This window comes from Myiozetetes cayanensis, unplaced genomic scaffold (genome assembly GCF_022539395.1).
Source record: "Myiozetetes cayanensis isolate MyiCay16 unplaced genomic scaffold, myiCay2020 scf28, whole genome shotgun sequence".
In the NCBI taxonomy this organism is placed as follows: domain Eukaryota; kingdom Metazoa; phylum Chordata; class Aves; order Passeriformes; family Tyrannidae; genus Myiozetetes; species Myiozetetes cayanensis.
In genome coordinates this window covers 6,530,688-6,543,716 of record NW_026087499.1, presented here as the reverse complement: position 1 = coordinate 6,543,716, position 13,029 = coordinate 6,530,688, and the positions used below count along the sequence as shown (strand labels likewise).

Here is a 13,029-nt window from a genome sequence, read left to right as displayed (position 1 = left end):
GGAGTTGAAACGAATCCTCCTCTTGGACAATCCCATTTGTGGATTTGTTTGCCCAAACCTGCTGCATTTTTAAGGCGAGTTTACCAACAAACCTCGGTGCCTATTTCTGGTGTTTTACCAATAGAAAGAAGTGGAAAGGAAACCCAAACAGTGCAGGTGGCCAGATTGTCCTCAGGTCAGCACCACAATCTCCAGTCACTTAGAAATTTCTCCACTGAAGTTGTTTTTCACAAATATTCCTCGGGGCAGAGGTTCCCATGCAAAAACACCCCAGCTCAGTTTCTCCTGGTGCTGCCATCAGCCAGATGTGGGGAGTTCCAAAGTATTGCCTCAAAAAGCTTTTTTCCCCAAAATCTACTGCGATTTTTGCCAAGAAATAGCTGCTGGTTTTTGCTTCTCAGCCTGGCCTGTGGATGATTTGGCTGGTGGGACCTGGGGCAGCTGGGTACGAGCACGTTTGTTATTCTGGTCCGGGCAGTGGGTGATTTCTGGGAATAAATCAGCACAAAGAGGTGGGTGCATTGTGATGCTGATTTTTGATATTAATCCCCAGGAAATTCCACGCACTGAGAAACCTTTATTTCAATAACAAAATTAAACCAGGCAGCAGGAGTCGCAAGCCAGTGCTTTATTGATCATTTTTATGATGGAGACCGTTGTGATTTCTGCCTGGGAGAAAATGGATGTTTCGTTTAATAAAAGGGCTCAGAGCAATTCTGCCTCTGAAATCTCGGTGCATTTCTAGGCTCCTCACATAATATGTATTTTATGACACAGTTTCAAACTGTGGTAAACAAACAGCCATATTCTGGATCGTGCTGCAGAGGCTCAGATTTGCCAAATGAAGCACCAGAAAAGAAATTCCATTCAATTTTACTTGAAATTTTTCACAGGGCAATTCTGTTCAATGTGAACAAGCTGAAAACCCCACTATTTACCAGCAGGACTCTGCAGTTCAGTATCCAGAAAATACATGGATTTCTCAGGAATGTCTCAAATCTGTCTGTTTGGTGCTGGTGGGGACCTTAGAAATATCTCTTAATTTGCAGAAATAGAATAGTATCCCTGTAATTTACCTCACATTACAGGGACACGGAGCAAGGAGACAGAAAAACCTTCTGGCTTTAACCACAGCCCACCAATTAATGTTGCCCAGGCAAACACAGTTACGAGGCAAATGAAGTTTTAACCAATTTTAAAAGTGTCGCTGTGCTCTTTTCCTAAATGGGAGAGAAGTGAACACCAAAATTTGAAACTAATCCAGTTTTCCATGAAAAGAAACCAAATATTTGGCCGTGAAAGTAGACCTGCTTTCAAAAAAAAAAAAAAAAGACCTGAGTGGAATTTTTGGGTGGCATTAAGGAACTTCAGCAGCTGGCACTGTGGTCAGAGCTCTGTCCTGCTCCTCGAGGAGGTGCTGTTTGGGGATGAAGGTGTTAAACACCGGGATGATGATGGTGAGCAGCTCTCGGAGCATTAACCAGAGCCACGCAAAGCTGCCACAGCCTGATGCTGTTTGCCCGGTGTTTTGCTTCCCAAACTCTTTGAGATGTGTCCAAACTGGCTCTTCTGAGGCAATTCCCCCTCCCTCAGAGGTCAGCTGAGAATGTTTCCTTTCTTCCTGAGGCTCCGAGTCGTTCCCGTTTCTCGTGAGGAGGCCGCGATGAGGTTGTGACACAACAGCTGCCCCGTGGTTTTGGCAGCAGCCGGGGCGCTGGGCAGGGCTGGGGCTCTCCTTGGCAGGGCTGGGGCTCTCCTTGGCAGGGCTGGCTTGGCACGCTGGTTTTGAGCACCCACGGCAGGAACAGCCGCTGGCACCGCGGCTGCCGCTCCGTGAGAACCGCGGGGCTGCCGCTCCGTGTGCCCAGGCACGTCCCGGGATGGTGCTAAGCACCATCCCGCTCCCGGGAGAGGTCGGGGAGAGGGTATGGGCTGCTCCAGCCAGCTTAGAGAAGCAGCTCAGCGCGTTAAATGATGGTTCCCCCCCGCACTCCTGTCTCGTGAAGGTCTTGCTGCAGAAGGATGTTTCTAATGAGAGAGGTGAAAGAGTAACCATTGCATACTTGCCTCAGTGGAAAAACTCCAAATTAGCCCTCAAACCACCTAATTATCACCTAAAAATAAACAGGACCACATTGTAAAGTAAATTACCAGGTAACCAAACTGTACAGTAAATTATCAGATAAGCAAACTATGAAGTAATTTATCAGGTAACCAAACTGTACAGTAATTTATCAGGCATCCAAACTGCAGTGGTAAGTCTTTCTCCACCTGAGCTTTGGACAAGCCAGAGATGATCTCTTAAAATTGTGGCACCAGTATCTAAACAGAGCTTACAGGAAGGATGGAGAGGGGCTTCTCACGAGGTCCTGGAGGGACAGGACAAGGAGGAATGGTTCTAAACTAAAAGAGATGGAATTCAGATGGGATATTTGGAAGGAATTCCTGGCTGTGAGGGTGGGGAGGCCCTGGCACAGGTTACCCAGAGAAGCTGTGGCTTCCCCATCCCTGGAAGTGTCTAAGGCTGGGTTGGACGGGGCTTGGAGCAACCTGGGCTGGTGGAAGGTGTCCCTGCCCATGGCAGGGGGTGGAATGGGATGAGCTTTAAGGTCCCTTCCAACCCAAACCTGTCTGGGATTCAATCTAAATGTTTCCTTAGAAAGGCATCAGCGCTTTTGGTCCTTGTAGAATTGTACCCTTGGAACCAGAAATGTCCCAGTGGCAGAGGACGTGGTCCCAGCCCTGGGAGCCTGAGGGCATCTTGCTGGAGAGAGCCAGCACTGTTTCATTAAGTGTATTATACTTTGCTGAAGATGAAAATGATAAGCCTAATCCTGGAGTCCTTCTGGCAAAGCATTTGTTGAGGTCAGTGAGGGAATTAATAGAAACTTGCAGCATAATTTGACAGGAGCAGCTTGTTTTTTAAAGGTGGGGCAGGGAATCTGTGAACTAAACGGAGAAATCTGTGGCAGAAAGTGTTCCTTTGAACCTGCTGTGGGTGGAGGAATCTGTTCAGATCAGTAAAACTCGATTTTTTAGGTAGAGTCATGGATTTTTGTGTTGAGATGCAAACCTGGAAGTGACTTCTTTGATTGTTTGTCCTATTCTGCTTTTCTTGGTCTGCTTCGGGCCAAGAACTGCCAAACCTCATGGTCGCAAGGTGAGATGCCCTAAACAGTGTGGGAATGATTTGATTTTCATACAAAGGACAGAGGGCCCAGAGGCCAAAGCAATGAAGGAGCCCCCAGTCCCTGGATGAAGTGTCTGTGTGTAACTCTGCACACTCAGCTGCCCTAAATGGAAGGCAGTGAAGTTGCACTGATTTATGGCAGCAGAGTGTCTGTGCCATTGTATTAAAAACAAACAGGGCCTCCCAGAGGTTTTATGAGAAGAACCTTTATCACAAAATTTCCAGCCATGGCATTGACCAAAATATTCCTGCGAGGCTTTGCCCAGACCCCCGTGCTGAGCCTCTGCTCCCACCCAGTCTGTGCCCAGTGAAGTGATCCAGTTGTCATGGCCAGCACGTGGCTCTCGTCCATCTTCAACCTCCCCAGACTCTTCCCTGGGACTCCAATTAAATATATTCCGTGTGGTCAACACCGGAAAGTATTTATAATAATCAGGAGGAGGGTTTTGCCGGGGTGTTTTAATCTTTGAGCCACTTCACGTGGAGCTTAAGCCATTTTGAAAAGCTTTTCTTTGGCAAAGCAAATCTTGATAGCGGGAATTGATGTGCTGCTGATTTGCTGCTAAAGCCCAGCCTATCTTGAGCCAAACAACAGCAGCAGGAAATCTACTCTCCAACATCTCGTTCACCTCCATGAGGTGTGAACATCAAAGCCTGTTCTGAAATGTTTAAATGCAATTCTTAACACCATTAAGACTTGGCTGTCTGAGAAAGAAGTGTGCAAGTGAAAAAGCAGTTTATAAATGCACTGCCTTGCAGCTGCTTTCTGACAGCAGTGAACCCATCCTAATGTCTTTCAGCTTCCTCAAGTCCCATTCATCCTCTGACCTTGGGTTTATAAAGAGAAGTAAACCAGGTTTTATTTCAAATTTTATTTTATTTTAGCAGAATTTCCTCTGGCAACTGAGATCATCACTGCTAAACAGGTTTGTGAAATGTGGGGCTGGAAAACGTTTGCAAACAATCAGTACACAAAAGCTGTTTTCTTTCATGATAATATTTTTGTATTTGTAAATATTATGAACTTCTATTGCAGTAAGTGGTAAAGCTGCATCACTGAGCAGGGTTGGGCTTGGAGCTCTGAATCCAGGAGCTCCAACCTGGGCTTAGGGTGTCTCAGTGGGAAAGTGGACAGATCTATCCCATTTCTCCTGCTTCCCTGCCTGGAGTATGAAATCCATCAGTAGCTACGAAATGTTCACACTGAGATGATGGTTTTCAAGATGATGTTTGAGGAAGTGTTTGAAAGACTATTGCAAGAGTAAAGTAATCAATGTCACAATGAAATATTTCACCCATAGGAATGATCTCTTCAAAAAAACAAGTGGTTTGCCAAAAGGAATATCACATACCACAACCTGTTCACTGCAGTCCAGTAGGCTGTTATAAATAGCTCACACCTTCAGGAACTGGGAGATGCCAGGAGAAATACAGGCTAAATTCGTTGGATAATCTCATTTGTGAGGAGTCATTTGTTCTGCTCCACTAACCTTGTTTAATATTTATTTTAACCATATCACCCACCCGTGGTAGAGGCTCAGCACTGAACCCAAGTGTCTCAGGGCACAGCCTGGAAAATCTGGGTCTTCTCATGAGCTTTTTTTGTTCTGTGAAGAATTATCTCAGTAGCCTCAATGATGTTTGTACCTTTCTGATGTCTGTTTTTCACACCCCTCAGCACCTGGTAGAGGAAGCATCATCATCACTAAACTGTTGTATGGACCTACAGGACCCCAACTCATCATCACATCCCAGCCCTTTCCACCTGACAAAAAGGAATTTGGAGCAGTAAATACCCCTGGTCTCTCATCACTCTTGCAGTGGAGTTCCTCCCTAAAATCCTTCTGCATCAGCCTCCTGGGAAACCCTTGACTTGCAGCATTTTCCACCGGGGTGGACAAGGGGATCTGCTCTGGTTCCAGGAGAACCTGGAGGGGACCTGATCTGCAACCTGGGAAGGGACCTCCTGTGGCTTTGGTGGAATTTTTTGGGGTGTGCTTAGGCCATAAATGGCCACATGTTTCCTGCAACCTCTTGGGCCCGTGAACACAAACACGTGTGGCATCTCTTCCATTCTGCTGAAGAGCAAAGGCCTGACTTGGCTTTTCCATCCCTGTTTCCATTTATGAGCTCACTCACCCCATCCATCTTTCTCCCACATCAAGTCCTGATTAGGCTGAGCAGGAACACAACAGGCTTTCTTTCCCACAGGAGGCTCTTTTTGACCTTCCTTTCCTCTCCTTGTCTGACAAATTGTGGGAGCTGACCCATATCTGGGCGGGATAATTCAGTCCAGCCCCATCCTGGCAGGCAGCTGCCTCTGCAGCTTCTCTGCTGGTGGGGAACAAGTGGCTGGGACATCTCTGGCTGGCTCTTGGCAGGGCTGGGTGCAGGCACTGGGGTTAAATAAGAACCAGTTCTAACCTTTGCCCCAAAGCCAGCCTGGCTGGGAGGACGGGCCCTCCTGAAATCAGCTGGTTCTGCAGAGCAGACAGTGATGAATTGGAGAGGTTTTTTAGTCTTGACGTTTCTCTCCCATCTGGGAAGGGAACAGGGAGGTGAGGGATTGAGGGATATTCAGGATCCTTGGAGCAGGATCTGAGCAAGGGGCGTGTGGCACAGTGAGAGACACTGGTCTTACCTGGGCCCTGGGCTTGACTAGAACATGAAGAACCTCCTTGGATCTCTTCTCTCCCAGTTGTTTTCCATGGGAGCATTCCTGTATCCATCTGCTTCCCCTCAGCAATGCCAAGCCATTTCTATAACTCATCTCCTGTGTACTTAATACTTTATTTGGAAGACAATTCACAGGGGAAAAAAGCCCCAAATGCCTTTAACAAGTACAAATTGTTGTTTCCAGTGGCCTGTATTGTATTTCTATACCCTTGGAAAGCAGCACATTTACACAGCACAGGGTCTCTGCTAGGAAATGACCATGAAAAACTTCCCTTTTTAAGAAAAAGCCAGTTTCTGCCATGGTGTTTTTTTCTGCTGGTGAATTCTTCACACAGCCCTTTTCCAAAGTGCTGCCTTGTCCCAGCATAAAACTCAAACCATGCAATCCAGCCCCAGCAGCCTCTAAAAAACATCCCCAGCAGCTTCAAAATTTCCTCCTCTTCCTCCTCTCCTCCCCACCAGCCTGGTTTTAGCAGCCGTAGCCTTCACCCCGGGCTTACCATGGTGTAACAGGATCCTCTGGCAGGGGGAATCTTTAGTGCCTGATAAAACCTTAACTGTTGGGAAATGAAAGCAGGTTCCCTTTGAAGTGCACCTCGCATTACAGGGAGATGCTCCAGCCTCTATATTTTAACTCCCAATAAAATGATTTATAAGCATAAAGGCCTGAGCCACCTTTGAGGCGGGGGAAGGGAAAGAGTTGCTAACGTCATTAGCTGGAAAGTATCTCAGGTTTTTTTTTTTTTTTTAGCTCTGGGTTATAAATAAGGGGCAGAATCAACCTGTTTGGGCCATGAAATGTCCCTTCCTCTGCACAGGAAGATAAATCCTATCAGTTGCTTTGTGGAAGGTTTCGGTGTGTTTGGGGCTAGATTCTCCAGCCAGGCTCTGGGAGGAAACACTGCATTTCAACATGTGGTTGGGAATTCACTCGGTGCAGGTGTATTTGCTGTTGTTATCATTTATTATCTGCTTTGCTGCCACGCTCCAGACAAAATGCTCCAAGATCTTGCCGTGCTGCGTCTGGTTCCTTTGGCACTGTCAAAATGCCTCTATCTCCAGTGGCTGATTGTGGAAATGAACTAAAACGCAAGAAAATGAAGGGCTTATCCTCAATTTAGGGATGCTAATCTGATACATGGGGTGTGTAAGGACTAAAATTTGTTGAATACACTGACTTCAAATCAGAAAAGCAATAACTTTCCTGAAGTCACAGGAGTAGCATAATTAAGAGCTGAATTTCTTTGGTGATAGTCCACTCCCTTGGAATTTATCTTTCCTTTCTTCACAAGCCCATGTGCGTTGTAGACCAAAATGGCTCATACACAGGACTTTTTTGTTGTCTCTACCTGGTTGTAAAAGGATCCAGAGTATCCTTTTATCTCCCTTAAACTGTAAAGGAACCACCCCCCCATACTGGATGTGGAGGATCAGGATGGGAGGAGCCACTACACGCACGGGTACATTTTAATTCTGAACAAAACATCCCCAGGAGCTTCAAAACTTCCTCCTCTTCCTCATCTTTTCCCCACCAGCCTGGTTTTAGCAGCCTTAGCCTTCACCCCAGGCTTACCCTGGTGTCACAGGATCCTCTGGCAGGGGGAGTCTTCAGTGGCTGATGAGTGCACAAGTGTGTGTTGGTGCCCAGACAAAAACAACCTCACAGGGGGTAACAGAAGACAATACAAACCTTTTCCATGTTGTGTTTTGGTCATACCTTGCCCAAATCAACCGACAGGCAGGGCAGGGAGTCCTCGTGGGGATGATGGTGGAGAAACGTGTCCCGTCCTACACTTCTTCGGAAGATCTAATCCCAGGTGGATCTGCCAACATCTGGCTCTTGCTTAGGAAAAAAAAGAACTTTCCCACCCTTTGTGATGTCAGGAAAGTGTCAGAAATCACTTGAACGGCTTTTGCACTCTTGGAATTCCGTTTCTCTTTCCCTATCAGTTCCTGGGTTCACATCTTGGTTGTGTTCTCCCTTCGGGTATGTGAATTTTATGTGCTGTTCTCAGCACTGATATCTTTATCCTATTTGGAGTGGAAGCTCTTCCAGCCCAGGTCTAGGCCTTTTTCTCTGAAAAGAGTAAGTTTATTTATCTCCCTCTGTTCACCTACCAGAAATATTCAATTTTCGTGTCCTTATCTGTGAAAGTGGAAACAAGTTATAAGAGAGGAGGAGACAATCCATCTCCCTAATTCACAATTGGATTTGCACACACGTGCCTGTTGAGAAAAGGATGGGACCGTCCTCTTGGCATGACCAGGGCAAACAAAAGGTTATTTTTTCATTTCTGTTGCTCACTACTCCCAGAAGCTGTGCCACAGATTGGGCTGGACAAAGGACTTGTAAAGTGTTACAGACCTCAGAGTTCACTCATTTCTCTCTCCTTAACTCTGTCCTAGATTTTTTTTTTTTAGTGACTTTGGGTGCCAGAAATGGCCCCAGGGATTGTGACCTGCCTGGACTCTACTGGTCAATGCAGATCGGATGTGAGCTGACCCATTTCTGTCACGCTTTTGGAAGGTGCTGGGAGGTTGTGCTGCTTCAGCCAGCAGAGCAGTGCAGTAGGAACAGGTCTGTAAAAAGAAGGTTTCGGAGCCAAGGACCTGACATCAGCACTGTAAACACTTCAGGGGCTTAATTTAGACCAACTCTTCAAAGAAAACTGGGCTTTTGTTGTTTTCATTGTATATGGATGTAAATAACAGCGTGAAATTAAGGGCTGCCCAGGCCGAGGTCCTTCCTAAGCCATGGTGATCACAGCTATCATTAGCGAGTTTTAATTAACCTGTTTCCACAGCATGATAGTGGCCAAATAACACGTAGAAAGAGCAATAATAGGCTGTGATCCAGAGAACCTCACAGAAATTAGTGTGTGACACTCAGTGTACACTTATTTTTGCAGCAGGCTCCACTGCAGTGCATGTGGGCTGGAGGCCAGAACTCCATTAAATAAATTTGCCTTTTCCTGTAAGAAAAACGTGCAGGAACAAGTAAATATTTACTAGGACTTGATATAAAGACCAGGGAAAGATGCCCATTTTGAGCTCTGGGTCGTGTTTGATGTCCACAGTACACAGGACTAAAATTCTGCAATATCTGGGGAAGAGTTTTGGTTTGGCTCCCAAGAGGTGGGCACAGTTTGGGCTGCAGTGCCTCAAACCCTTGTAACACCACCTCCTGATCTGATGTTGAGCAGCTTGGAAGCCTGATGGAGGATTTTTTTTTTTCCCCCCGAATGCTTTACACTCTTGATTTTTGCTCCATTTTTTCTCGTTGCTGTGAAATTTAATCGTGTTTTCTAGCCCTTTAGGCCTCCCAAAGTCCAGCAGCTGCATTCTCATCTGGCTTGAAAGCTTATCCACATACTTCTGAACCCCAAACAGGGATGGGGCCCGAGAGCCTCTCTGTTTAAATGAAGCAAACCAAGCCCAAGAGACAGACTGAGAAGCCCTTTCCATGCAGAAGGGAGATTGCCCACGATAAAACACATCAGGGCAGACAAATGCATTTAGAAAAAATCTCCTCGGGAGTCTTACAGGTAAACTAGCGCTGTAGGAAACAGGAGCCCAGCTTTGCACAGGCATTAAAACTGGGTTTATTTTAATGCACAGAGATTTAAATTGGCTGCAGAACAATTCTGGTGCTGCCACAAGCAGGGCATGTCTTAGCATACAGACAACAGTGATTTGCTGCAGCACAGAGGAGCTGAGCAAGCCCTGTATTCCCTCCGGTCTGGTTCTATCTCTTTAGCTTGTCTAACATTGAAACCATGATGCTAATCTGTCTATTTATCCCTCCTAACAGAGCAGCCGTGTTGCTATTATGGTCCTTAATCCCTCAGCATAATTCACATAGTTGTCAGATAACAAGGCAGAATGGCCAGGTGGTAGCAGTGCATCTATTTGGTGTGGACTCTCCCGGAATACACAAGTTAAATTATTCCTCTTCATCTCACCCTACAGCTCAGAGCACCCTCCTGATGCTCTCAGCAGCATCTTGAACCATTTTAAATGTATATGTTTACCCAGGAGACAGGGCAGGGGTTGTATTGTCATTTGGGAGAAAGGAAACTGAGGAATGGTGGTGAATATAAAAAAGATGTGAAGCCATTAGAGAGTGTCCAGGGAAGGTGGGGAAGGGCCCTGAGGGGAAGGTGTGTGAGGACACTGAGGGCACTTGGTGTGTTCAGCTGGAGAAGAGGGGACTGAGGGGAGACCTCAGTGCAGCTCCAACTGCCTGGGCAGGGGCAGAGGAGGGGCAGGACTGAGCTCTGCTCTGGGGGGACCAGGGACAGCCCCCAGGGAATGGCTGGAGCTGTGTCAGGGCAGGCTCAGGGTGGATCTCAGGGAAAGGTTCTTTCCCCAGAGGGTGGTTGGCACTGAACAGGCTCCCCAGGGCAGTGGGCACAGCCCCAAGGCTGCCAGAGCTCCAGGAGGGTTTGGCTGATCCTCTGGGGCACAGGGGGTGACTCTTGGGGCTGGGCCTGTGCAGGGCTGAGGGTTGGACTGAGGATCCTTGTGAGGCCCTTCCAGCTCAGCATATTCTGTGATTCTGTGATGTTCACAGAGCCTGTGTCAGGCAACAACTTGAACCTGTTTTTGGACAGAATGTGTTTCCATCAGACCCCGGCTGAGGTGGGACAGCAGCTCAGTGAGTGACGGGGGGGTCTTTCCTCTCCCTCCCAGGTTCAGCAGCTGGAAGGACACTGAGGAATGGAGGCAAACACTCACAAATCTGAGTCAGGCAGCACCTTGAACATGGTTTTGGCCAGTGCTGTGCGACATGTTTCCACCAGAACCCGGGTGAGGTGGGGCAGCAGCTCGGAGGGAATCACAGGTGGCCTTTGCTCTCCCCTCCAGGTGTGGTTCAGCAACCGCAGGGCGAGATGGCGCAAGCAGGCGGGGGCGAACCAGCTGGCGGCCTTCAACCACCTGCTGCCCGGGGGATTCCCGCCCACAGGAATGCCCACGCTGCCCCCCTACCAGCTGCCAGACTCCACCTACCCGACAACCACCATCTCCCAAGGTGAGCACCCTCCGCCTGAGCTGCTTCTCTTCTCCTGCCAAAGTCCTGCCTTTCCAAGGCCAGGTTGGACAGGACTTGGAGCAATCTGGGATAGGGGAAGGTGTCCCTGCCCATGGCAGGGGATGGAACTGCACGAGCTTTAAGGGCCCTTCCTACCCAAACCATTCCACGATTCCACAGGGTCTGTCCCCATCTCCTGAGCCAGACTCAGCACAGGGCTGGGCCCTTGTCCTGCCAGGGACCTCTGAGCCACCTACCCCTCTCTAGGCCCACTCCTAAGCCAGGCTTTGTCACCTCCAGTCCCCTCCAGCTTTACAAAGCTGAGGATGGAGAAGCACAGGAGCAGCGATCCGGGCCATGTCTGCCTTCCCACAGCTCCTCACCTGCATTAGGTGGCCCTGGCTCCTGTCCAAGCCAGGTTGCCCTCAGCATCACCATCTGTGGGGCCACCTCCCTGTGCCTTTCTCATCCCCTTTGTCCTTGAGGGAACTGTGTGTCTGGGGACATTCCCATTCCAAGGCGTGTATCCTGCTCCTCCATGTGCCAACACACCCCAAGTCCTGCATCCTCCGGTGAGGATTCGTTCTGGGATTCTGGGACCTATCATCCCATTGTTCCTTGCCTTTGTCATTCATGACATCCCACTGAGTCTCTTGTAATACACAGGTGGTTTTCCTTTAGATGGGAAAACCAGGTTTTTCCTCAAGTCAGTGGAAACTCCTCAGTTTTCTCCTCTTCTCACAGTCCTTTCTGCTCTGTTGATGTGTCTCATGGCTGCAGCTCTGCTCACCTTTGAAATGATGAGCACAGCACTATGAACTGAGTGTCCTACAGGTGATCCCTCATTCTGGATAAAGCTCCACACTGGGATTCAGTGGAAGGAGTATTGCCCATTTCAGCTAGCTTTGGCCTTTACCAAAGAATTTACAGCTTCTGTTCTAGGGAAAGTTAAATGAAAATTCAGATATTCCCCCCCAGCTTTGCAGGTTTTGTCCTGTCACACGGTTTGTGGAACACGCTGTGTCCCACAAGCTGAGACAGGGATGGCCAAACCCACGGGCCCATTTCCCAGTGCCAGCTGGAACCCCCAGCCCTGCTGAGCCCTGCTGTCTCTCCACAGATGGGGGAAGCACCGTGCACAGACCCCAGCCCCTGCCTCCCTCCACCATGCACCAGGGGGGTCTTGCAGCTGCCGCCGCCGCCGCTGACACCGGCTCAGCCTACGGAGCCCGGCACAGCTTCTCCAGCTACTCCGACAGCTTCATGAACGCTGCAGCCCCTGCCAACCACATGAACCCTGTCAGCAACGGCCTCTCTCCACAGGTATGTGACCTGCTTCCATCCTGCCTTTGGCTGACAGGACTTGGCTGCTTCAGATCCTCCGAGAGCAGGGCGAGCTTCAGGCTGTCACAGCGCGTTCCGGTTAACGAGGGGGTTATTGCTGCTGTCAGGGAGTCTTGGAGGCAACCTAGTTAAAGCATTTGGCTAATTTCTTTATCAGCAATATTGCCAAGCACTGTTATGCAGAGCATTTGTGTCCTCTTAGTTCCCACCTCCACGTTAACACACTGCAACCACAAACACCAGGACTCAGAGCATCAGTGTTTGTCTGCTCAACCCTCCAGAATATTCCACAGCCAAAAGTTCCAGGGCCCTCCAATTGTGGATTTTAATCTGATGACAGCACACTTGATGTTTTTAGTTACTGTAGAAGTAACCCACGATTTGTGGGTGGCTGATTTAGAGATTAGCCAAAGCCAGCTTGTCCAAGTCTGATTGGATCATGGGAGTGCCATGGATTTGAGCTTCCTCAAAACACGGGGGTGTAGGTCTGGGATTTAGTTTTGAGAAGCTAATTGTCATGGAAGCAATTCTGCTAAGGCTTTCCACAAGGTCAGAATGAGAGGTGTAGGTAAGTTTTAAAGGAGGAAAGGCATTTCACACCCTCTGCTTGTGTAAAAAAGTGGAGTGTGTGTGTTTTAAATTGACCGGGCAACAGTCACAGCCTCCCCTTGGAATATACCCTTGATTTTCACATCCCTGCCTGAGCCCATGACCTGCTGTGGGCTCTGTGCTCCAAACCTCAGCTCAGCCCCTCTCTGAAGTGCCTCTCCCAGGTTTGGCCTGACTG

At 48.4% G+C, this 13,029-nt stretch overlaps 1 protein-coding gene across 6 annotated transcripts in view; it reads left to right on the top strand.

Moving 5' to 3' along the window:
* PAX7 (paired box 7) overlaps positions 1–13,029 on the top strand; it is a 101,950-nt gene that overhangs the window by 53,932 nt on the left and 34,989 nt on the right. For all 6 annotated transcript variants that reach the window (XM_050322334.1, XM_050322336.1, XM_050322337.1 and 3 more), the window contains exons 6-7: positions 10,733–10,898; positions 12,019–12,221. In XM_050322334.1, the coding sequence (XP_050178291.1) occupies positions 10,733–10,898; positions 12,019–12,221 (369 nt within the window). The remainder of the gene's footprint in view (positions 1–10,732; positions 10,899–12,018; positions 12,222–13,029) is intronic.